This window comes from Cydia fagiglandana, chromosome 6 (assembly GCF_963556715.1).
Source record: "Cydia fagiglandana chromosome 6, ilCydFagi1.1, whole genome shotgun sequence".
Lineage (NCBI taxonomy): Eukaryota > Metazoa > Arthropoda > Insecta > Lepidoptera > Tortricidae > Cydia > Cydia fagiglandana.
The window spans coordinates 8,152,012-8,179,182 of record NC_085937.1 but is presented as its reverse complement, the minus strand read 5'-3'; the positions used below and the strand labels follow the sequence as shown (position 1 = coordinate 8,179,182).

Below are 27,171 nucleotides of genomic sequence, written 5' to 3'. Positions count from 1 at the left end.
AAATCTCTATCTAGAAAAGCTAAGAAGGCCTAAGCGCGCCCCTGATTTATGGAGCCACCGGCCATCGGCGAGTTGCATTTGATTTGTGTTCCACGTTCAACTTTGTTCGTCTTTAGTTGAATTTTAATGAATGGCTACGAAATTATAAGCTGCAGTGTGTAATTATAGTTTGTAGCATCATTGACTATTTCTTTTAGATCTCGAAATTGGGATATATGGTTTTAAATCTTTTAAATATACGTTTGGGTGCAAGTTTATGATTAATCTGGACGCCAGCATTCATAACAAATGTATTTAGATTTTGATAATTCCGAAAAACGGTTAAACTTCGTGGCTAAATATTTTAGTACTTGAAATTCATGGACGCACACGCAAGTACGGCATAAGGCTCACGTCCATATATCCTTCAGGGCCGGCGACTCACCCTTTAGTATTGGCGAGGTTGTAACGTAATGCTCGCGCGCAGATAATATCTTGATTTATTGCGGCTATCGACCCCCTCCTGCCCCTCACCCAACACCCGCCGCCGTGCTCGTCTTTAAACGTCCTAAAACCTTAATGTTATTCTTTATATTGGAAATTAACTTAGTTTTGAAGTTCTGCTTCACCTCCGCTTTGGTTACTCGGTTAAGCTGATGGAAAGCAATAAAACTCCTTTAAGTATAGATTTCAGTTATAAAATGGTGTTTACGATTCTGGTACATGCGTGCAAACACAGGGGGCCAGGAAAACGTTCCACGTAAAGAAATTGATAAAAAACTATATTCGTTTAATACCGCAACACAGCCCTGTTGCAATCTCCAACTTCGATATTGAGCACAATTTATAATTAATACATGGTCCGGGAACGATATGGGACCATAATGCTTAATAATTAATAAATCTATCGCTAGGCCATCTTGGGTATTTGGAGGCGTAGTTCGTTGCGGTAAATTAATAAAGTCTTTCGAGTGTTCCGTGGTTTAATGGCCGCTAATTTTATCTACACAGCGCGCCATGCTCGGCGCGAGGTGCCCTCTGTCTTCCACTCGCCCACATATTCGAATCAATATGATGAGTTTTATTTTACAGCTACGTTTTTTTTTACATGTAGGATCTCATAAATAAGTCAAAGACTTCGTGCGAATTCCTTGTCTTGGATACATACTATTAACATAAAACTTGATGGAGAGGGGCAAGTAAATGCTTTCTTTTACTTTTCGCATTTGATAACGTAAACACTTAATAATTCAATTTATTTTTTCCCTCGGTAACCGCTATTACATCTTTAATGGTCCAGTTTATCTTTCCCTTATATATTGGTCGAATTAATCACGAGTGCGGATACGACCCGTGGTCTCATATTGAGCGCTTTTATGAAGTGTGCTCTTATATGGCTCGGGTTGTTTGTCACTGTCTCGGGCCACGGTGGGATGTCAAGTTGATACACCTACACCATTGAATTAAAACTAAGCTATTACTCGATAAATGAATTATAACCCGTCATCTACACCGAAGATACCACCATTTGCAAGGGTAAACGTTGAAGCAGACGTACGAAAAAGCACAAAAAAAGAATCATTTCAAGAGCCAATCCTTTTTAATACATTCAAAAACGGGAGTATACATATGTCTAAGTATTCAATAAATACAAGTTTACAATCATAAAATATAGTGCGAAAGCTCCGCGCGGAGGCCAACACAAAAAATGCCAAGTGGAAGCTTCGACAACCTCACAAAAGCTCGTAAAAGCTCTCGACTATTATGTAGTTATTGTTACAGGGTGGAAACACCATTATTACACGGGTTGGCTGGTTTATTTTGTTGTTTGGCACGTCGCGGCGCGCTCGCTGTCATGTGCGCTACGCTCGTCGAGTGCGCCGGGCGCTGCACACGCAAACGATACATAAATGCATTTTATGATATACCTACCTAATATGGCATGCCTCCTTTTACCCCAGTATCTACATCTTATTCTTAATTTCAGTCCTCTACTTATTCAAAATACGAATACGAATTGCGAATAGTCTTCTTAAAGATGTGTGTTATTGGAAACTTTCCGCAAATAGTACATCTGTAGTTTTTCTTTATGCAACACATTTAGGATCATAATTATTTCACCTCAAAAGTAAAGTCATATAAAGACTCTGAATCGAATTGAGTCGACGTGAGTTCACTGTTATTAAAAGTTATTTTTTAGTAATTTTAACAAAAAAATATCCATTCGGGTTTGATCAAAAATATTTTTAAAGCAATATTAACATTTAGTTTTTGTGTAAAAATTGTTACATATTTTTAAAGGCGTGTTTTATATAGTTTAAACCTACTATTTTCGCGATTTTTGTTCTATAGAGTAAATTTGTTTAATCGGTTACGAATTCTATAAAAAGGCCTCAAGATTGCTATTCATATTTTTGTATTATGATTTAAAAAAGCGTTACGATTTTTCAAAAACTCTACTGGCATAACCCACGGACACGTGATTGTGTACATATGTGTTTCATATAAGTAACCTCATCCAGAGAATACAAATATGTATTAGTTATACTTTGAAAACATTTTATGTACCTATTGCATCACTAAACGAACTTACTTTGAATATGTCTGCGTTGCAGACTAATTTCAGTCAACCTTCATTCAGCAAACTATTGCAATATTAAGGAAAATTTACTTAAATAAATGTAATGCATGCAAATCCCAGCTTAAATAATCTCACACGGTTCTGTAAGTAAGGAGTGCAACAATAAACTGCAATATTTCAAAACACAATCGCTCTTAACTCTTAATCCTATTATGCTTGTAAACACTCAGGATGACGTTTCAATATCCCCGTCAAGTGAACATCTCGTGTTCGACGCGTTATTGTCCGCCGTCCCATTCTCGGCGGAAGCATTCAGATGAATATCTGATGGATATCTTTATTCCGGGATTACAAGAGATTTTGCATAGGAAACGGTCGTCAAATATCTAACCGTTGACAAAGATCTGAATGGGGCTAAGCGGAATCCATGACAACAATACGCCCGAAAGATCACACGTGTTTTGAATGAATATTGGACGTTTAGGTAGCCAGTACCTAAGTGTATCGCCGGAGATTATCTACGGTTCGATAAAATTGAATTCCATCCAGATCACAATATTTTGCTTATAATATAATCGTTTTCTATAACTCATATCTCAATCTTGTATAGCAGTGTCACTCATTGCGCTTTTCGGTGCATTGAATTTTTAAATTCATATATGCCATTTTCTGTGATAATAGTTCAAGAACTTAAGTATTGCACCTTTTGCATAAGCAATGGTAATCCGAAACTTTATTGTGCCTGTGCGTGAATGAAGTGGAAGTTGGTTTAATATTGCAACCGGACGCACCCTTTCAAACCAATAAGCTCTACCCACTAAGAGTAAATTAATGACGAACATTATAAGGGTTATACCTATTTGTATGAAATAAAATGATCTATGTCACGAATGGGGGGCTGATGAAATTACAACAAATTTATTACCAAGATTCAATCATTAAAATGCAGGCAAAAGAAGAGAAAGAGAGAAGACAAAGAAGATAACCGATAAAGAAGGGTCGCAATAGAAGCTGCCGCAGTAATGATAATACCTCTGTTTTAATGGTCAGTCTCCAAAGAGTAAACAACTAAAAAGTATTAGTTTTTTTTTTAACATACCTTGATACTTAATTAATAAAAGAGTAATGCTACTTTTCTTTTTTTTAATGCTACTCTTCTACTTTATATACGATTAAATGTCATAAATGTATGGGTATTCATCTCAGAATTGTTAGCGGGTTAGGTATGTACAATTAGCATTATATATTATTTAGACGCCGTAACTTAACATGTCGAAACAAATATTATACTCACAAAAAGCTCTCCAATTTTGCCACGCCCACCCTTAATCCATTCCATCAAAAACAACAAAGAATAATTAAAATGATGTAACGCACCTTAAAAATATAAAAGTGAAACGCATATAAAATCTGCGTTCAATTTGAATCCAAACAAAACAGTGTTAGAATTGAATATTGAATGCATTTGTTTTTTTTAAGGCTCCATGGATCTAAACAAGAGTAAATAACGAAAACAAAGTCGTATGTGCATATGGAGTTTGTTGGATATGGGTCATTGTAGATCGAAGGATGAAGGCTTTTGCATGGCAGTTGCGAGGTTGGGCGGAGGGCGGTGCGCCAGATGCGCCTGCGTCGCTTTGTGCACGCGCTTGCCAGGAACTGTGACGCTTGTCATTAGTGAAACAATTTCATTCTAAAAAACAAATGAATACGTATAATTTTATTATTTAGCATTTAGCATATTTCTATGCACCTATTTAATGAACAAACTCAACTGCACAAATTATTGTCAGCGAATGTTAATTTATCTGCAATTAAGCACATGTTAGTGTAGAAGTAGAAAACTACGTTATTGTGACATCTTGTGATAATTTATATCTCTCGACATTTCGGAATTGGAAACACACTAAAGTATCTATCGACCATAATAAGTACCTACTAAAAGATCCCTCACATAAAACAAACAAAAACTTAATTTTCTTTTCGTTTCCTCAAACAAAAACGTCACTTTTGACTTTGACACATCTAATCTATATCGTTACTAGATCTATAAATTGACGTATATCTTATAGTACGAATCGGGCAGATAATCTACATATTCATTCATTCTTTCATAGTATGGTCAAACATAACAAAGTCAAACTGTATACTAGTTACTATATAGCAACACGTGACGACCCACAACGACGTAAGCTCTGAAAACCCCAGCGGCGGCTCATTCAGCTCCGTATTCCCAAACCTCGTTGAAAGCTTTGTGAATAAGTGTTAACAGGAACAATAGAGTAACAGTAGTAAGAGGGCCGCGCCGGCGCAGCGTGCGCGAGATTACAATAATTACGACGCACGCGCGGCACCCACGGCAATGTAATCACTATCATTTGCGCATGTTATTCTATAATCCATACAAAATACTCCCCTATCGCTGGAGACATCTACAGTGACTTTGGTCCACGCGCGAGAGGCTATTTACTTTTTAATTATGTGACTTTGGGCAAGCTGAGAGGGCTAAAGACACTGGAACTACATAGAATTAGCACAGCGTTTCTGGCAACAAAACACTACATGGTGGTTTAGTCCGTAGGCGGCTGGGAGAAAAATCTCCAGCACGTTCTTATTCGTAATGATTCGTCATGGTTACCGTAACTTAATATAGTCAGACCGTAAAAAGTCTGCAGCGATTTTGATAGCCCACGCAGTTCAAGTGTCATTTTAAACGTCAAACTTCTATGAAATTATGACGTATAAATAACACTTACGCGGCGTAGGCTATCAAATCCGCTACAGACTTTTATTGGTGCGACTATAAACACATTACATTACTCGTATGTGTAAGTACAGAAATTGTAATGGGTGCCGATAGAAAAAGTTTACTGGTAATTCATTAGTAAACTCGAGATTTTGTCCATATACGAGATTTGAATTAAGTATGAGTGATGGAAGATGAAAATCATAACCCTGCTTTGTTTTGCCGTAGTCGGGTAAAAATACAAGCAAAATCTCAGAATTCATTTTACAAGTAACATAATTTAATGACGTCTTCTATTAAAAGCAATTTGTACTCCGTAAATACAAATCAAAGGCACATCTGTTACGAACTCGAGTAGATTTCGCGTGATATCAGTACAACTATTTAAATGTGTATAGTAGTATAAGCCTTGTAGGTCCATGGTACATATGACAATTTAGAATTGGATGCAGAAATAGTGGAGGAAAGTGTATCCTGTCATACGAGCCATATCCGCCCCCGCACAGATTGGGGACGATAAAAAATGGACCAATTTTTATAATAGTCGCGAGGGAAACGATCCCGATATTCTTTATTATGAACCGGAAACATTTATTACCTCTGAATGTGAAAAAACGTACATTCATTATATCTGAACTAAAAGTAATTGCTTATGATCAAAATTAAGGTAAATCATGCGATACGGTAAGTAGCTGTATTCGACACGTGCAAAGGCATATTTAAAGGCATACAAATACAAAAATACAAAATTCTTTATTTCTAAAAAATACACATGTTTATGATGCAAGGGATGAAGCTACCCTGTAAGCAAAAATATGCTCGAGTTGGGTAACACCGCTCTTCCCAATGTATACAATTAAATTAAACTAAACTAATTATGTAGTAACACAAAATTGCATAGAAGATATCTTTAACACTACTACATCTGTTCTTTTATTAATTAATTACCTATGCCCCACTTCCTTTTTTAATTAGTATATTATATTGTCATTGTTTTCAAAGAATCAGTTTTGTACATTGCAAACTCTTAGCGGTGAATTTAAATAATCTAACTCAAAACGATTTTGATGTTTGCCACAGCAACATTCAAGAAAACGTGGATAGAGTAGGTATATATATTATAGTTGAATGTACGTCAAATCGTAAGCAGACTTGTAAAGTTATGAGCTACTAACAATCAATCATCCCTTTCATTGCAAAATCTAAGCGGCGAATTTAAATAATCTAACTCAAAACGATTTTGATGTGTACCACAGAAACATTCAAGAAAACATGGATGGAGTAACTACATATTATAGATGTAACTACATATTATTGATGTACATCAAATCACACTTGCTGTAAAGTTATGTGCGACTAACATAACAATCAATCTTACTGACGTATAGTATTTACCTACCTCTACAAGTCTACATACTTACTTATACGATATCTAACTTTTTTTTTGGTTAAACATTTGAACCAGCTTCACTTTTTCCTTTATTCACCTACTTACAGAACACAAATAATAACATTTCCTCGTGTCGAGTGGAACGATAAATCATGTTCTTTCCACGTGGTTTTCATGATTTATGACATCGGAGTATTATTCATTTTAATTACTAGTTTTCCGCCCAAATTCGTGCTCGAGATGTTTTTCTTTTTTAACCCTTCATTTAAGTTTTAAACGCACGTGAACACTTATCATGTTTTTTCTTCTTTGTGAAAACCGTTCAAAAATCTTTATGGTCGCATTTTGTTTCTCAGAAGATATAATTTATTTGTCACAACATGGTTACTGGTAGTCTTATTTTGTCAGAGTTTTTAAAATCAGAGGGAATTAGCTGTCTCATTACTTCAGAAGGCTAGATTTACTAAGATAGGTAACAGTAGTTACGGATTGGAAAGTGTTTTTAGATATTCGTAAAGTAAGTACAACCTCGTAAAAACCAGTAAAAATCTAGATCTATTGGATAGGTAGAACATTTTATTTAGAAATAAAATTTAGTCTTACTTTATTTGTATTAACAAATGCATTGTGCACTGCGTTAGAATAATATAAAGCAAAAAAAGGTGCTTTTAAAACATGCCACAATAAAGGGGGGTCAAGTTTTTTAAATAACAAAATCTATGCTAAGGACCAACCGAAAGGCTTACAAATACCCTAGTCAAAACTGTGATTCAATTCAAAAATCGCATTATCGTAGCCTCCGCCCTCAGCGTCGGCCGCCCTACGGCCCGCCCCGCGTAAACAAACACGTAGAGGGGCCACGCGGCCCGACCGAGACGCACGATGTGCAAGCGAGACACAGCTCCGCGCAACACCAAAACCCGAACCCTACAATTAGTAGGCGAGATTCGTTCGCCGCATCAATCCGTTAAGATAATTGCTCCGAAATTTTCTTGGGATTTTCGCGTGTGATGTGACGTCATCTTTGTGGAAAATCTGATGGGCCGATATGCATTGTGCGTATTATCAGCAGCATGGGGAGCACCCCGTGAACCATAATGGGAGTAATCATTATTTCAATGAGGTAACGCTTTTAAATCATAGAAGACTGTTTACGAACGGTGATTTACTATCTTATTCAGTGAGCTTATTGGAATCCAGTTAGGAGAAAAGCTTTGTTTTTTATATTATGAAGCTTGGGAAAGTACAAAAATTGCAATTGTTATTAGAGTTTTTAGGATTTTTGTTTTATTTAAGAATTTGAATTTAAGCTGCGCTACAGCTTTTAATAATTCTATGAAATGATTTGCGTAAAGACAGATTTTATTGCGATCTTCTGTGTTGATAATAATGGTTGTCGTATCTAAATATTTTTATAATGAGATTAGGGAGTTAAGTATTTTATTAAGATACGTACTAATCATTTGCGTACTTTAAATTCATTTTTTTTTATTCATGATTAGATAATTTTAGGTTACATTACATTACATTTTATTTTTATATGATTGATTAACGCAGAATAAACACCAGACTTGTACATTCAAGTAATAAGATAAATAAAACTTAATATGTAGGTAATTATTATACGTAAGGTCTATTTGTGGTTTATGCCAACGAATATTTTTGATATAATTTTCATCTAATTACTTAACTTTCTAATCTCGTATTCTAATTTTAATGTTTACTATTTTTCATTTTACCTCGTGAAATAATAGCAGCATACTAATTAACAGTTAAAAGCAAAAGCTAACAAAAACGTCAAAAAAACTGCCGTGTCACTTCTCTGCCTCCAAACAAAAGACGGCCGTGGAAATGCCTACAAAGGCACAAAGCAGTACGGAATAAAAATATTTAATTGGTGTGATTACCGTACAAACACCTCCCGCGGTCTACAATACGATCGCGCCGTTTCTTCCTTTGTCCGACTCCAGCCATACTGCTAATCTAGCATTTCATTGAAATAATCTCCTATTTTGTATTGTTGAAAGGTGATATTGATTTGAATTAGTAATAGGTACCAACTTTTTATTCACTCGTTTCTATGTGTGTTTATGTGTAGTTCAATAACAATTAGGTATTACTCAGGTAGATATTCAGTCAGTAGTAAACTGTTACAATATTTACATTTGTATCGGATGTTTGTGTGATGTTTTTTTTACTAATAGAACACCTAAATTGAGAAAATCGTTGGCTTTTATTTGAATGAAAAGTTGAACTGTTTGCTAACGAAATAACTACCCCTAAATAATATAATTCGAGGCAAGTAGGTATGTATGTTTACAAAGTAGAGGTATTTTAAACATTTTGTGTATGTAAGTAAAACAATTTCAATAATTTTCTTCAATACCAGTTATGTAGTGAACTCTTTTTTGCACAGTGTTATTGGCGTCACCGCTTTGCCAGTGTCCAGAAAAGTTGTACTGGTCATCCATACCAACTAAACCGAGCTTCAATAAATTTTAAACCGTATTCATCCTGATTTAAAGAATACTTTCGCATGAGTGAAAAAAGCTCGTACTCGAAAGTGTTAAATAAATCATAGGTATTCTTAATTTACACGTGTAGTGACACAATTATTGCAGCCCGAGTTCATATCACAGAGATGCAGTGATAGCAGCAACAAATGTGCATCGTGCTTCACGTGTAAACCGGCAGATTTATCTTTATGGCCATCTGTACATTTCCGGTTCGCACTTACATTTCGAACTGTCAACATTGTTGCAAATTGACAACTGTTTTAGGTTTTGAGGAAAATACTTGAGGACACGCGAATTTTATAAGTTATGTCCGTCGTGCAATCGTTTCATAATAGTGCAAGAATGGTACCTATTGCGCGTGTGTCCTTATTAGTCAGTGCAAGTTGAGAGTAAATTTCTAGTGTTGCAATTCGCAGAGAATCAGAAAAAGCGGCGAGAAAATAAAGAAATAGGTACCCATTATTCGAGAATTTTATACTGTGAATACTTACGTTGCGATATAAGAACACGCGCTGAAATAGCATCTACCTTGCTCGTATCATCGTAAAGGGTAGATAATGTAGCTATAATTTAAAACAGCGTCTTATAAATGTCTTAGCAGAAATCAAAGAAACGGGGTTAACAATTATAAACTATATAACTATTCAACTATTAGAATCCCCAGCTATTTACACGTGTATGACACTTATTATAGCTCGAGTTCATATCACAGAGATGCAGTAATAGCAGCAATAAATGTGCAATGCGCTTTACGTGTTAACCGACATATTTATCTTTATGGCCATCTGTACATTTCCGGTTCGCACTTACATTTCGAACTGTCAACATTGTTGTAAATTGACAATTGTAGGTTTTTAGGAAAACCCGTGAACTTCATAAGTTCGATCCGTCGTGCAATTGTTTCATAGCAGTGCAAAGACTGGTACTGCACTATCGTGTGTCCTTATTAGTCAGAGCAAATTGAGAGTAAATTTCTAGTGTTGCAATTCGCAGAGAATCAGAAAAAGCGGCGCGAAAATAAAAAAATACCCGTATTTCGAGAATTTTATACAGTGAATTCTTACGTTGCGATTTATAAGAACGTGCTGAAATAGCATCTACTTTGCTTCGTAAAGGTAGGTAATGTAGCTATAATTTAAAAAAGCATCTTAATATAAATGCCATGGCAGATCGAAGATATGGGATTTGAAAAAAAAATAGCACTAAAAAATCTTAACCTACAAAACGCGGACTTATAAAGTACGGACAAATTTAATTGATATGTAAAACAATGCATTTTTATTGATACTTGCCTAATGCCTATGTGTCTCATCTATGCATAAGAGTTTTAATAAACAGTATTCTTTTTAATTCGGCATTTTTTAAGCGGCATTATGTTCGCCTTTTGTACAGTGTATTTCCTTATGTGCAATAAAGATTAAATAAATAAATAAATAAATACTTATATATTATATATATTGCACAACGTACCTAAGTACATATTTTCATTAAGTAGTTTAGTAAACCCTGCGTGCTTGATTTTTTGTACTGTATATTTTTGATCGTGTCAATTAACTCATTAGTGATTATAATTCTAGATACTGTTTCACTATTTGTGCGCATATTGTCATATTGTACACATAGTTCTATACTTGTTTATGCTCACACGAAATCGTGGTAGATATTTATTTGAAGCGTTTGTTCAATTACTTGACCTATTAGGGATGTAACGCAGCAGGTGAAAATAAAACTAACCAACAAAAAACTTATCCAAACAGTAGATAGGTGCATCAGTTCAGTAGTGCATATTAGTCATCGGCCTAATCTATAATTATTATAATGTATACTTAAAATATTTTTTAACTCAATCCGACCAGTCATCGTTATTAAACACAATCCTTTTAAATAGTATTAGAAAGTAGTGGCCGAGTGCATAATATTACCTAAAGGGCAATTACAATACATTAGAAGTGCTATTATCCTAAACTTATTGCATTAGGTCCGTATCATGATAATTGTATCCGGTATGTGAGTATTGTTCGAGTGTCGATTGCTTGTGCAATTTACTCTTGCTTTGGATGAAGACCTTAGTTGGTGTTGAGTTAGATAAAAATATCGAAAATGTAATCTTGAGCAAAGGTAAATACTCGTACACTAGCAGAATTAAGCGCACACATTAACATTTTTGTAACATTTTTAATTATTCGCTTTTATACTATGAAATATATGAGGCACAAAATGAAATGAAGACCATGTTTTCCGGTCTATAAGTATGCGTGCTACAATGTTTAAAGTTGTGGCTAAGTTTGTATGTATGTTGTTTGTTTGTATGTTGTTAAAATTCAGGAAATCACTTATTTGGCTTCCTAGCTTATGTTTACATATATTCTACACAGAAGGTATTCATTGGTGAAAAAAATATGCTCAATCCAGCTGTGTGTCGAATATAATAAAGACATAAAAATATGATGACGACTATATGTATATGCTGAAAAGCAGTTGCACACTAGCAAACTTGCGCACCATAAAAGACCTTACACTGTTAAAATCCAAAGCCGCCTAGTTCCAGTTGCTCGGCTAGGATACACTGGACGCGCGGAGCGCTCGCAATTACCGACCCATAATTACAGGGCGGCCGCCGCGGCGCCGAAACCAGCCAGCGAACGAATCTCCCGCCATAATTAAAAACGCTCCAAATTAAATTCGCTCAGTGTGTACGCCGACTTATGATAGGTCTTTTTTAGGGGCTTTCTAATTAGTTTTCTGTTTTTTCGGAATGGACGGTGGGAAATGTGTTGTTTTGATGGGGATTGTTTTTAAAACAACTATTAGTAGCTATCGCAAAGTTCTTGTTCTATGAGATCTATGAGCAGCTTTTTAAAAACAAACATATACAAGGTATATATAATAATGGACTGCTTTTACACATAAACAAGGTACAGTGAAACCTGGTTAATTGGCACCTGGATAAATGGAAAACCTCAATAATTGCAACCAAAAGTCCGGTCCCGGTCCCTTGAGACCAAAAGGCCTCTATAATTGAAATTTTGGAACCTCTATAATTGCAATTTAGATTTTAGTGCTTTTCGTAAATTTGCCTCTGTAATTGACCACATCGCAACTTAAGACCTCTATAATTGACACTGTGCTAAAAAAATCCGTTATTTTTGCTCTTGTTTTTACCTCTACTATCGAAACGAGTCTTACTTATTACCTCTGTAATTGAAATAATGTAGTTGTAGACAGCAGAAACAATATTATAATAGCAATGATAATTTTATTTATATCTCCATCCAGAATTCAATTTATTTATTGGGTATCTATCACAGCCTGTAGTAGGTGAAATAGTTTTGATCAAAAAAAAACAAAGTATGCTTTTTACATTCTAATAAAACTTTCTTCTGCAATTCAAAGGAATTTTTTAAACCCAAATGATAAGAAAATAAAGTGATAATTAATGTAGTGTAAAAGTGCAAGTATGGACAGAAGCAATATATACTCGTAGACCAAAAACCCAAAACGTAAGCGTGTAAATCTACTTTAAAAAGTTATTTGCACCTCCATAAAAGAAATTTGTCAGAACGCAACCTCTATTAATGAAAACCTCTATAATTGACACAACGATTTTTTGAACCTCGTTAATTGACACGACCTGCATAAATGAAAAACCTGGTTAATTGACAAAAACTAGCCGGTCCCTTGAGATTGCAATTATCCAGGTTCCACTGTATATATAATAATGGACTGCTTTTACACACATTTGTCATTTTAGTAAGTTAAAATAATCATCTATAATCAATGTTTTTTTTGTTAGTAAAATAAATAGGAGTCTTGATTGTTTTCTCTAATAATTTAAGGTATTATCTTTGCATAAAACTAACCGTAATTTTTTGTTCTCAGGTTAGTATCGACACCGTGTCCGCGGATCACAAGGACATGAAGATCTTAGTAAGTACCGTCATCTTATATCTGTTTATATATCAGTAACGATTTGTCCATGTGTCGTTACTTATCTATGCTACTTTTACTGGACCTGTAATACAGAATGTATCAGAACGAAAGGCAAAGAAAGAGACCCATTAATGTTTAGGTCATACTGAACAAGTTTTACTATGGGACTAACCCCGAAAAACGCGGAAAAAATTGACTCTCCCCTAGGAAATTTCAACATCAGACCAGCAGAATGTATCAAACATCCAATTTTTTTCCGCGTTTTCGGGCTTGGTCCCATTGTAAAAGTTGCTCATTATGACCTAAACATTAATGGGTCTCATTCTTTGCCTTTCGTTCTGATACATACTGTATACCTAATTTCCCTATAAATACCTTAGTGTATTATGAAGAACGGCATCTAAGAACGGCTTCAACGGCTCTAGATAAAATGTATGAAAAGGGTTATATTAATCTAGATTCAGTTCTATGTAAAGCCGCTAAGCTTTCCACAATTCCGATTTTCCAGGCACGACATCGAGAAATTATATCGGAACGAATATCGAATGACGAAATCGGTAATGCCGATCATCGATTCGAGCCATTGTGGTCGATGAGTGGCGCGAAATGCATTCGTCACGCGCGCGCCAGTGTCCATTCGAGATATTGTAATGTCCAAGTTTTATGCATAATGACGCCAAGAAAGACATTTTACAATAATTTTCTGGTTATTTTTGTTGTTATTATTATCTGTGTTAAAGTGATAAACTTCAAAGATCTTTTAATATTCAGTCAGTTGCAGATATATCTGTCTGCTCACTCCTGCATACGTTTCGATTTCGGTCAGGTTTTTCCAAAGTTGATTGTACAGTCGACGTCAAAGATATGTTTACATTTCGCCTTATTACAAAGGAGTAAGGCGCAAAAGTGTAAACATACTATTGACGTTGACTGTACTTAATTGAAAAATAATACTTATTCATTTGGGGATGAAAGTTTAACTCATAACTATGGATATCCATTAGCAAAAAAAAAACAAATAAACTTAAGATGTCTTAGTTACCACTAACGCTAATAAGCAAAGGACGTCATAATCAGCCACACATATACGTACCTACCTTTGACAAAGCACCTGAAACTAAACTTATAATATGGTATTTTCCTACTACTCAAATCAGTTACTTTTTTAAAACTGACAAAACGGTTTGCTAATGGAATTTATATGAAACATTACATCGTGACGTCACGGTCAACTCACCTACTTTTTATATTTCTATCCGATTGTTTAAATAGAACTTGTGTTTAAAAATAACTCCCATCTGTGTTTTTTTAATAATTATCTGGTGCTTTATTTCGTGCATGGTGTAAAATAATTTATTTTAAATACAATAATACCCTATTGTATTTTCCCGTTAACTGTCAATTCTACGCTGTATTACCCATAATTTAACCGACTCGAACACCGTATAAAAAAAAGCGGCCAAGTGCGAGTCGGACTCGCCAATGAAGGGTTCCGTAGCAGCAAGTAACATATTAAAATTACGATTTATGACCATTAAAAAAAAACTACTTACTAGATCTGTGGAAGTTTGCATGGTAATGTACATCATATATTTTTTTTAGTTTTATCACTCTTTTATTTTAGAAGTTACAGGGGGGAAGGGGGGAAAACACATTTTACCACTTTGGAAGTGTCTCTCGCGCAAACTATTCAGTTTTGAAAAGAAATGATATTAGAAACCTCAATATCATTTTTGAAGACCTATCCATAGATACCCCACACGTATGGGTTTGATGAAAAGAAATATTTTAAGTTACAGTGCTAAGTATGGGGAACCCCCAAAATTTATTGTTTTTTTTTTCTATTTTTGTGTGAAAATCTTAATGCGTTTCACAGAATACATCTACTTACCAAGTTTCAACAGTATAGTTCTTATAGTTTCGGAAAAAAGTGGCTGTGACATACGGACGGACAGACAGACAGACATGACGAATCTATAAGGGTTCCGTTTTTTGCCATTTGACTACGGAACCCTAAAAATCCACATCTACGCTATTCGAATATTCCTTCTCCTAGCTAGCTGTCAGTCCTCGCCGCAGGGCGCCGACTTCTCGTGCCATCTTGACACCTATTTGTCGCCGCTTGCTGAGTCTTTATTTAATTACCTACTTCTAATTAAACACGTTTCAAAGTAATGTTGCCTTGTTATGAAATCAATAATGTTTATGTTTTTGTTAAATATTGCTTCTAGAGTTCGACCAAGAAAAGTCTGCAGCGATTATGATAGCCCACCCAGTGCAAGTGTTGTTTTAAACGTCAAACTTCTATCAAACAATGACGTATAAAAAACACACTGCGTGGGCTATCAAAATCACGGCATATACTTTTCTTGGTCTAGGTCTCGTATAAGAAAAATCTTCTTTAAAAAAACACCTATACTTTTATGAAGAAAACTTCAAAGTATCTCTTGACAGCCGCTTAGGTTAGGTATGCATGTAGTAAGTATACCGAGATTACCAAGTTATGGCCAATAAGTATACGCACTAATATGATGGATGAATGTAGGTACATATTTAGTGTGCTAACTAACAAGCAATAGGGGTAAAAAACCTATCAGATTTATTTTTATTTCAATAAGGTACTTGTGTGTTTTGTGAAAAAGTGTTAATCATTAGAAAGTACCTATAATTTTTACAATTGAAACATCTTATTCGCCATTAACTATGTCAGAATCATAGAGGTCGGTACTTACCTAAGTACTTTTTAGGGTTCCGTACCCAAAGGGTAAAACGGGACCCTATTACTAAGACTTCGCTGGCCGTCCGTCCGTCCGTCCGTCCGTCCGTCTGTCACCAGGCTGTATCTCACGAACTGTGATAGCTAGACAGTTCAAATTTTCACAGATGATGTATTTCTGTTGCCGCTATAACAACAAATACTAAAAACAGAATAAAATAAAGATTTAAATGGGGCTCCCATACAATAAACGTGATCTTTGACCAAAGTTAAGCAACGTCGGGAGTGGTCAGTACTTGGATGGGTGACCGTTTCTTTTTTGTTTTTTTTTTGCATTTGCATTATGGTACGGAACCCTTCGTGCGCGAATCCGACTCGCACTTGCCCGGTTTTATTACTTTGTATACCAACACGTACCTCTTTAAAGTCAGCCTATACGGGCTATACAGCTGTAGGTATACATGCTCGCGCCCATGCAAAACCTCGCTGAAAGCTTTTTGTTTGAATACAATCTTCGATTGGAATAAGCATTAATGTTCAATTGAAAGGGCTATCCATGAATAATGCGCACAATGTGCATTGAGCGGGATTGAACCTGCAACCCGCCGCGGGCGCCGACGCGTGTGGCCGAATGTGCAACATTAGAACATTTTGCAATGGAAATACATATTATTGAAACGATGCCTTCATGGCATCGATGGTTAAGATCATTTATGATACGTACGAGTAGATACACCAATAAAAAAATCATAGTGTTTATGAATTGAATATGAATAATTAAATATTATAAACGCACAAACAAATGCCATACAAAAAATGGATCCTCTAAACAGAACTATTTTCTATTATATTTTTTTTTAAAGAGATCTGATCTCTAAATATTTACTGACTTTGATTTTTATCCTATTAATACAGTTATTTACTTGGTCTTGGCTTAGCTTAACCTAATTGATTGATATAATATATCAATGTAGGTAACTACATATTATGTACGAGTAGTTAGCTTGTGAGAAATATTTCGTGTGTGTAATTCCGAAATTGGTTTGGAATTGCGTACTTTTCACATTTGTATCACAATAACTATTGTGCTATTGTAAGACAGAGACTGTAAAGCCCATCTTTGTCTTCTACAATTCGCTTTTTCAACTGTGAAAGCTTGCGTGGCATACGAGGAAATATGGCCGCTTAACAAATAAAGAAACGTAGGTATTTTATTTAGTCTTCTAAAGTAAGACGTAGATCTAAGTTGAGTATGGTCTAGTGATCTGGTCCTTAGTGTTTTTCACTTTACCCGCGTGGATTAACGGTTATTAGGTGTTTTAAAAATGGCTATTTTTAAATTAAATAAGTACTATGTTTATTTTAGATAAATGCATAACAATTTCAATACATTCTCGTTTACTTACTTAATTATATGAATAAAATCGTAAGCTTATATACTAATTGTAGATATGAACTTGCCTATTTAATGATAATTAGTTAAAGCGGCTACCTAATTTATTTCAATTTGGCTTGCACTACTGGTTTAATCTTAAAGCTGAATTAAGGCGACAAGGCGTAGGTAGCATAATCTAGCTCTATTTGTAAAACAGGTACCTGAATGTTTACGTAAAATTAATTAATATTGGCTGTCCACATTCCTTAAGCTACTAAATATGGTTTGTGGCATTCCATACGCTTGGCCAACTAATTTTATAAGGCTAGGCCATTTCTTGAATTTAATATCATTGACATAAAAGGAAAACGAATCATTTACCTACAGCTAGTATTAATTTGAAGGCGAATGTGCAAGAATGCGATATAAACCTACTAAATGATCAGTTTGAATTTTACTTCTATATCTCGTCTAAAATATTTTTTAAAATAAATTTATTAAAATATAACAATCATTTATCTAATAAATATCGTCATAATTGTAACATACTTTATTTGCAGGTATTAAGTAAAGCCTATATGTATCTGCATGTAGATAGGTACAAGGTGTATGATCTGGTATATGGTCTTATAGGAAATGATACTAAGAAATAAATAGGGGCACAGTGAGAAGAAGTTATTGTGTAAGTTAATCTGAAGAAATCGAATATGCTGCCTTCATAAATTAATAACCCAAAAAATTGTTTGAACACATATGAGGTAAGGTGGGGTAAGACTATCACCGGGGTAAAACTATCACTTGTATGGAATCCTCATACTGTTAGTCTTGCCCCGATCAAAATAAACTAAGTTAGTCTTACCCCGCCTTACTTTACACATAGGTATACGGGGTGTCCCTGCCCTGCGGGAAAATCTTCAAAGCGTAGGTTGGTTAAGTAATTTCTCAAAAATATCATAACATGTTTTTGTCATCTGTGTTTGTTTGTCATAAATAAATGTATTTCTATTCTATTCTATTCTATTCTATTTTTTATTCCGTACACCAAAATGACATTTCCTAGTATGAACATAAAATGTCATTTCATAGTATGAAATGTCATTTTAGTCTACGGAATAAAAAAATAGGCTTTAGTTGTCTGAATCCTGGACACAAAAGCGGGGGAAAGGAGGCATCCATTTGACAAGTGACTTCCCCTTTTTTTTCTTACCCATACTTTCTTCCTTTCCTGCGACCATACTTTTGAAATTTGTTAGGGAACTCTTTGCATGTGTTAGCGGACTAATACTGCCCTTTTCAGTACAAAATCAACTTCATAATAACATGTCTGCCGTCTATTTAGCTGGTATAAGGTGATTTGTATGACCGGCCGGTTCTAGGTTACGTCCTAACGGTTTATTAGCCTGATGTGAATATTAGTGTGAATTAAGCTTTAGCACTAATTTAGTCGGCTGTCAAGATAAATTACAGGTTGCCAATTTGTCGACTTAGCTAAATAGCTTTGTTGTGCTAACATAAGCCATTTTAAATAACTACATTTGTTCTGACCCCGTCTTGTAGAAGTTGAGGTTTTTATGAGTAAGTTTTCCTTATTGTTGTTTAACAAGTTAAGTTATTACAATTATGAATGGTTATCTCGCGGAAGGCAATGAACTTCAACGGCAGTCGTTCGGATGTTTCAGAAGATAAACTAAATCCAAACTTGAAAATAAATAATTTTTCCTTTCATTTTCTTTACTATTACTTAATTAATAACTTCTAAAAACTTAACTGCATTCCAATTTAAAATTCTTTAATTCGGTTTAATTCATAACAAAATAATTTCAATATTTTAATAACTCTCTATTATAAAAGTTAGTAATCATAATCATTTATTTGTAATATTTTCTTAATTGGAGGTATTTTGGTAACTAAATAGTTATCTACTTTTTTTAATCTTTATTTAACGAGCTTAGTCTAAAAGACGATGCTAGTTAAAATACACCAAATTAGTTATCTACTTACAACGGTATATGGGCAGTACGTATATATAATTATGTTATGTAGGTACACAAGTACATAAATGTATGTATAGGTACACATATTTTCTGTTACCTACAGCTTTTTAAGCAGGTACCTATATCTTTTTCATCAACGGGGAATTGTTACGAGCAACAACTAACAGACAGATGAGATGATACAATCCCCAAACATAAGCAATGAAGGAAGCAGTTGACACGGGGCCTCTCAGCTCCGGCGACGGTCGCTTCCGTCCATTTCCGCCGCCCCAGACAAACCACCCCCTTCGCTGCCGTCCGTCGATACCGTCAAAACAAGAACTCAATCACTTAAGCTCAATCTCTGTCTATGTGAAGAGGCCTATAACGGAAGGTGGGTATTTTGGCTTGCAGAATTATCTTGGTCTAGGTAACTAGAATCGTAAAAATTTGGATTCCTAAAATTCGAGATTTTCTCAACACTAAGTTAGGCATGTGAAGTTGTGAACCGCTTTACAGTAGTTGTGTAGGTACTGTGCAGTGTGCACAGAGAGCTGACTGGTCCCACGTTTGTTTTATAGCCTTCTCTACCTACCCTTAGGGCCCCCCCACATCTAGCGTCTTTCGAGCGTCGGCGTCTGTCGGCGTCTGGTCAGCGCTATGGAAAATGACGTCGCTGCGCAGTTGCGTCGACGCTGCGTCGACGTTGCGTCGACGTCGGCCATATAATTGTAGACGCCGACGCTCGAAAGACGCCAGATGTGGGGGGGCCCTTACTTTAGCTTCGCTGCCGTAAATGCCAATCTGTTGATGGTTTCACTGTAACTGAAATTTTTAGTCAATTGCTTTACGTGCCTATAGATAAGTAACGGTGCTGTTTTACTGAGATATAACTCAATGAGATGACATTATAATTGAGACTTAGCGAAATAGGTTTAGATATTGCGTTTGAATAAAATAATTTATTTGTTTTAATGGCAGTTAATCCGTATTAGTAAGTCATATAAATTAGATAATCATCATGGTCATTAAGGTATAAATAATGTCGAATAATATATAAATAAAATAAAAAATATCCGTAAGAGAATCAAATCAGTATAGGAGGTACTTTACTTTTACAGTTATGAAGTGAGTTTTTTTTATTACTACCTAAAAGCTTAAATTATTTTACATTTTCCCAATATATTTAAAACCCCCACTATCATTGAGAGGTATATATGTACCTAATAGGTACCATTTCTACGAAGGGGCTGGGAATGCGACAGTAAATTAAGAAATGCATATTAACAAGTCTGCATAAACCAAACAGTTTCCCATAAAACAGAGTTTACTGCAAGTCTCATAAATATGACAACAACCATGTTACTGGCTGTCCGTAGCTCCCCAGGGAACATACAAGTGCATACATACATCATACATATATAAAAATATTTATAGGCTACGCGAGCTAGTGGAAAAACAGAATTACAGCCTCATGAAATTTCCTCGTAATTTGATTTCTTTGCGCCCTCGTGCCGTAATTCCACATCTCAGCGTGAGTTTCGTGTTCAAATTAAAATGTTTATTGCGTTAAGCGGAGTTCGCACGGCTGCCCGTGAGCAGCCCGGAGCATTTTTATTTCGTTATCCCGAACACGCCCACCCCCCTTCGCACCTCGCCACAATTTCACTATTTTATGAACCCGATGGCACCCCTAATGTCGTATAATGCTTCGCGACTGTCATTTCCGTTAGCACGTTAACGCGATCTTGTACCTTGCTTACTAAGCAATAAGACCGGATTTGATTTGTATATGTTGGGGTGTATTTCCTCGTGTTATGCGTGTCATAAAACTATTAGCCGCTTAAGCTATTCTTAAAGTGGCAGGACGAAGGAACCCAGGGGTGCCAGGAGGGGCGCCATAATTTTTTTCACGTCCACCTTTAGTTTTTAAGTTCCATTACGAATTATTTGGTCGTGTTTAGAAGTTTTTTTGTGATGCGCATTATATTTCATTATCTTTAACACCTTGTTGGAGAAATAGAGGCAGTTAGATCTATTGAGTGTTGTAAAGGTTGAGTCTTTAAATTACAGATAAGTAGGTACTTACACTGGGCACCTTCGTTAAATAGACAGGTGTATTGTGGACTTTGTTAGGTTATTTTTGCTTATTAGGTACTTATGTAGGTTGTTTATAGATTTAAAGATTACATTAATAACAACCTCTTGATATCTATTGCTAACTAAACTCTCAATTTATGATAAATTTAGTTAGGTATTTTAACTCTACCACACTCTACTTATCTATTCACTAATACTACCTATTATTTAATAACTAGGTACCTGCTGAAAAAAAAGGTGTATTGCATACTTAGTAAAAGTTTAATAGTTCTCACAAAATGTATTATTTATATTTACCGTTAAAGTAAAGCTCGCATAAACCACACATGAATACATTATTTATTAACAATCATATCCGACATTCTTCAAACAATGTTCCTTTTCTATCCTCATCTGGTATGCGGCCAACGGCGATGTCCACCACACCATTCTCCCACTCGGAGTAGCGGTGCGCTAAAGAGCCGACTTCGCCGAGTAAGCAACAATTTCAAACAAAAAGTTTATGCAAATCGAGGAAGCCGAAATAAAATGGAGTCTCAGTATACGATCGATAACGCCCTCGCGACCTTGCGGGCGGGGCAGCGCGTGGGCGGGGCGTGGTAAGAGGCTGGGATTGGCTGGCCCCGCCCACCGGCCCCCGGCCTCGCCCGCCTCACCCCCGCGAGGCCCGAGCCGGCTCGAGCGCGGATCTCGCGCGCCGCCGCTGTCAGAACAAAACGTCATGTGGACGCCCCGCCGCGAGTAGTGACAGTACGCACTGTATAATATTTTTGTTGATTTTGGTTGCGATGCGCGAGTGTTGAGTGTTTGTGGACAATGATTACTGACATGTATGCGCCGCTGCCGGCGCCGCCGCCCGGCAAAACAATCGTAAGTTTGTTATTGTTAAGATTTTATTATTAAATATAGGTCAGCTGATCATGTTTACCATATCAGCTTCGCAGTTAGGTACCTACCACTACGATTTTTTTAGTTGCTTAGGAGTACATTTTTATTTTAGTTTTTAATATTATGTATAAATAAAACATTCTTAAACATTTGCAACTTACTTATTAAAGGTTATTATTGATAGGATATTTTTACAATTTCTTATAAGAATTTGTGATACAAATTTAAATATACCTGCCTTAGTGACTTGTTAATGTAATATTTGCAAGCAATATTTATTGAATATTTACCTGCCTGCTATATTTCTTGCTAAAAATCCATTGTAGGCGTATCTACCTACCTAGTTCATTTGTTAGCTTTGAAACTTTTCTTGTGACCGGTTTTCCATTTCAGAAAATAAATTATCATAATTATATTTCCCTAGGTTGTTACCTACCTATGATCCTAATGTCGTCTATTCAAAGAAAAATGAATAATAACTTAATAAAAGTTAAGTTAACTTAAGTTTAATAATAACTTATTATAAAGGGTTATGAATATTCAGGTGAATCTAAGTGCAAGTAATACCTATAAAGATTTATTTATGTATTTATTTATTTATTTATTAGTCAAATAAGTAACACAGCATTACAGTAAAACCAAGGCACAGTGAAACTACAAAAAAAAATACAATACAAAGAAACTACAAATAAAAACAAATAAAGACAAATTAAACATTCGATTTGGGCGACGACGTAACAGCGTGGCTCCGTTGCGTCGCCTACAAATAAATACATTTTAATACGAATACATAAATACCTATATTAAACATAAAATAAGATATCATAAAATTCTAGCGCCAGCATAATTATTAAATGTTAGTCTCTGACTCACTAGGTAATATACTATAATAGTTACATATAATATGAATGTAGATATGTACCTATAGAAACACATGTAAACGCTAGCTAGCAACTACAACGTCAAACTGTCGCCGTCGGCAGTGCGTGTACGCATCGCGATCACGGATTATGTCTAATGGGGGTATGATAGGTATGTTTATATTTATGGACCACTGGAGGTTATAGAATAACATTTGAAGGCTGGTACACTTAGCATCATAAATATGTATACTTTTGTACCCATCACGTTAATCAAAGATATTTAGGTATCGAAATTAAAGTTCGAATCAGGCCGTATGACTCTATCGTATGGAAATAGGTAGAGTCGTCAAATATTTATTAAGCTTTCAAAAGTATTAGAGGCGGAGATAGTTATTTTTTAGCAGTTTAGATACCTATATCAGCAATACTTTGAAAAAAACTCGTATCTTGTTCTGTAAATCAAAAGAAAAATGTGATATCTGTGTATGGGACGCATACAGCGTAACTGTCTTTCAACTTTGAATAGCAGAGTGATATACCAGATTTTTTTTCAAAGTAGTGTCGATACATACCTATGTGCCTAAATGCCTAATACATTACAGACGACGCCATTTTCCTACGAGTAGGTACCTGAGTATTTTGGCAACCATATTTTTACTGGCCTAGGGTACCTACCTATACATATAGATATATTTTCTTGGATAAAATTTATCCTTTTATAAAGCCGCATTTGCGTGAATCTGTAACCAACATAGGTAAAAGTTTAATGATAAGGTCGATTTCCACAACTCGTTTACATTTCGTTAAGCGACTGAATATCGTTGTAAATGTAGGTACTAAGTACCTATAGACGGTCAAGCAAATCTTGTCAGTAGAAAAAGGCGCGAAATTCAAATTTTGTATGGGCCGATATCCTGTCGCACCTACATTTTTCAAATTTGCCGCCTTTTTCTACTGACAAGATCTGCTTGACCAAGTATAGTTTACTTTTTTTACTTGATAGGTAAATGGCAAATGTCGGTTTAACTTTTGTCTAGGTACGAGTAGGTAGGTAAGTGTCTACATTTCATCCAAATTCGCTTGATTAATTAAATAAATTGTTATATTTATATACCCTAAGTACCTACTTGGGGAATTACGTGTACTAGCTAGCGTTATAAAGTGTCTAATGCGGGACTCTTTATGTTTTTATGTGAGCCTGGTGCCACGCAGATATTAATAATTTTTTATGGAAGATAATGGAATAACTCAACGATTAGGTTATAAGAAGTTATCATGATATAAAATTGTGTACTTAACTGAGTTTATATCCCTTATAAAAATAACGTTTTGGTTTGGTCCCGCGAAAGGTGTTGAAGTGTTGAAGACACGTGATAGGTCATGCCATAAAGTAGGTACGTTATAGGTAAATTTTATTTTACTTTTTAATTTTGAAATTTTTAATTTTATTTTTAATTTTTAATTTTATTTTTTAACGTGAAGTGCCAAAGAAATATAGTTTATTCTAAGTAGCAATGTTTTGCAAATTTTGTCATGTTTAAAGTGTGACAGGCAACGTCAAAGACACTGATTACAGCGTGCTGAAAATAATATTAAATTTGTATGAAAAAGTGAAAATCGATTTCATAATTTTTAAAGTTGTTAGTCAAAAGTCATATCGTTTAAGGAATACAATATATGGTTTATATATTTGCTCGTATTACAGGAAACACCCGGTGCATATTATACTTCTAGGGAAGGCGCACATGTACCTAATTGTATTTTTTTTCATGACATCGATGTATGCATCGTTTGGTAACTTTTTTGGTGTTTGTATAAAATGTACCGTCACAAAGTATTCAATCATGTCATTTCAAAAATAATTCCAAAAAGGATTTAACAGTAGGGCGTCAAACCAAACGTCAATATTTGATCGAGGACCGTTAATACTTAGTTTCCAGTGTTGCCACCGTATTGATATTTCCGCACCGGAGGCTCGAATAACCGATTGTTTCATTGATCTCGCGTCTCCCTCGCCAAAATAAAATATTTGTCATCGGTTCCCGTTACACAATATGGAGCTCAGAGCGATATCTATCTAAATAAGTATTAGCAAGCGTTAGTTTATTATAGAAATTAAACGAGCTGAAAGCATTACAATTACCTAAGTTACATATGAATCTATGAATGTTTTATAGCGGTAATCATTCCATGTACTTACTTACCGAAACTTATCAATGAAAATTAATCAGTCGACTATCATCGTAAGGATAAGAGCTTTAGCTATATAGCCATCCATTTATCATCGAGATCCTGATACACATATCAAAACTGATTAGGCTTACTCGTATTAGCTTACCTACTAAGCTAAAGGCTATAAGCTATAGGCTATTTTTTTTTTAAAGCCGTGTTTCTAGGTAAGTGGTTTAGACTACATCATAAACATAGACCATTTATTCTCATGTACTTCTATCGATCAGAACTCGCAATGTCATCTCTTGAATCTATACATCGAGTCCATTATGCGTGTCTAATAGGTTTTTTTGGCGCTGGGCCATTCACGGGCGCAGCGTGAAGCCGCGTCAATGGCCATTGTGGCATCGAGTCGCCGGCGACCGACAAACTTTTATTTGTAACGGGCCTAAATGGCTGTTTTGAGGATTAAGGTGCCAGCATTGTCATCGCTCGTATATCGGTACAATACCATTTTATTCAACCCAAGAAACACGCAATAAAAAGCTCTATCTCAATGCGATAGGAGCTTTGATAAATGAATAAATAAATTAGCAGGACTCGAAATGCCGTTTCAGCGCGGAACATTGTTGAACGCAAAATGGCATTAGCCTAATACGATGAGTTCCCCACAATGTGCTCTTGAGATCTGTCACTTCTGATAGCTTTTTGCCACGGTTTACACGAAGGATTACGCACTTCAACATTAGGATTATGCGACCACTTACAGGCTAAAGTATACTTTAAAATGTTTACTAGTGGTTATTATTGTAACGTTCGTGCTGTATTTGTTTGAAGCAATTAAATTAAAATAGCTGTCGTAGCAGTCAATTAAAACTGAAAAATAAAACTGTGCACATACGTTAACGGTTCGGTAGCGCCCTTCATAACTCTTTCCTGGCAGCGAGGCGTCGCGTTAACCCTTTCATTGACAAAAGGTATTTAAATTAAGCTGTCGAGGAGATTATATTTACTGCGCCGCAACGGGATTCAAGCCGTTTACACTGCTGTTTTTAGAACGACACTGTTGCAGACATTGAAATAGATAACGAGTTTCTTGAAAGACGCTTAATTGAATTTCATGCGGGAAGTTGTTGAGTGTAAATAGCAAATAAATGATAGCGCGATGACTGCGATACACGATTCTCTAGCTTGTAGATATTTATCATGAATACCGCGTTGCAGGCGTTCGATCTCTAAAGCGGGCTCTAGCGAATCTCGAATCAGCCGGCGAGTTTTCTAACTAATTGAATGTTATTGCATACCATACACTAATTTATAGATGTATTGAGATAGGTAGCTCGCGTTCGTTCATTAAGCTGTCTTGGTAAGTTATTTATGCGAGCGTCCGTCAACGCCGCGCCGGAGTGGCGACAAATTTAACAATGCCCGGTATCTCGCTTTGTGTCGCCTTTCTTAAAAAGATCGTTAATGATGTGCGAATCTGTCTACACGTGTCACCGTCGATTTATGTCGATTCTTCCTAATTGTATTATGTTGCGCCGATTTTGTGCTTTATTTCAGCCGTGCACGGTTCATTGGCGTTCCAATTCAAAGCTCGAAATATATTTGGGGAATTTAAATTTACTCGGTGCTTGCTTTCACGCGGGGCTTGTTCGTTGTTTGTGTTGTACAATCAACTAGTAGCGGCAATTATTCACTGCATGTTCCCTACTGCGGTTTATTAAAGCAAGTCAACATTCGCCACACATAGGGCTGTGTAAAAACGGCCCGACCGCAGGCCAACTGCAGTTTCCTGCCCTGACCACAAATAACCGTTTAATAATTTTAATATTGCTTGTTAGCAATGTTAATTTTCTACAGTTAACGTTTGTAGATAATTTTTATTGGTTCTAATTGTGCTAATAGTTGGAGAATAAGGTGTGTTATAATATAGTAATAG

The 27,171-nt window shown here is 35.6% G+C and overlaps 1 protein-coding gene across 4 annotated transcripts in view; it reads left to right on the top strand.

Moving 5' to 3' along the window:
* Positions 1 to 27,171, top strand: part of LOC134665090 (transcription factor Sp9) — a 99,550-nt gene that overhangs the window by 53,283 nt on the left and 19,096 nt on the right. Inside the window, exon 2 of one of the 4 annotated variants that reach the window (XM_063521904.1) lies at positions 13,092 to 13,139. The exons of 1 other annotated variant lie outside the window; for it this stretch is intronic. In XM_063521904.1, the coding sequence (XP_063377974.1) occupies positions 13,092 to 13,139 (48 nt within the window). Of the gene's footprint in view, positions 1 to 7,387; positions 7,820 to 13,091; positions 13,140 to 21,990; positions 22,177 to 27,171 lie in introns of those variants that run through there. 2 more of the 4 variants (XM_063521905.1, XM_063521906.1) reach the window with 2 other exon arrangements.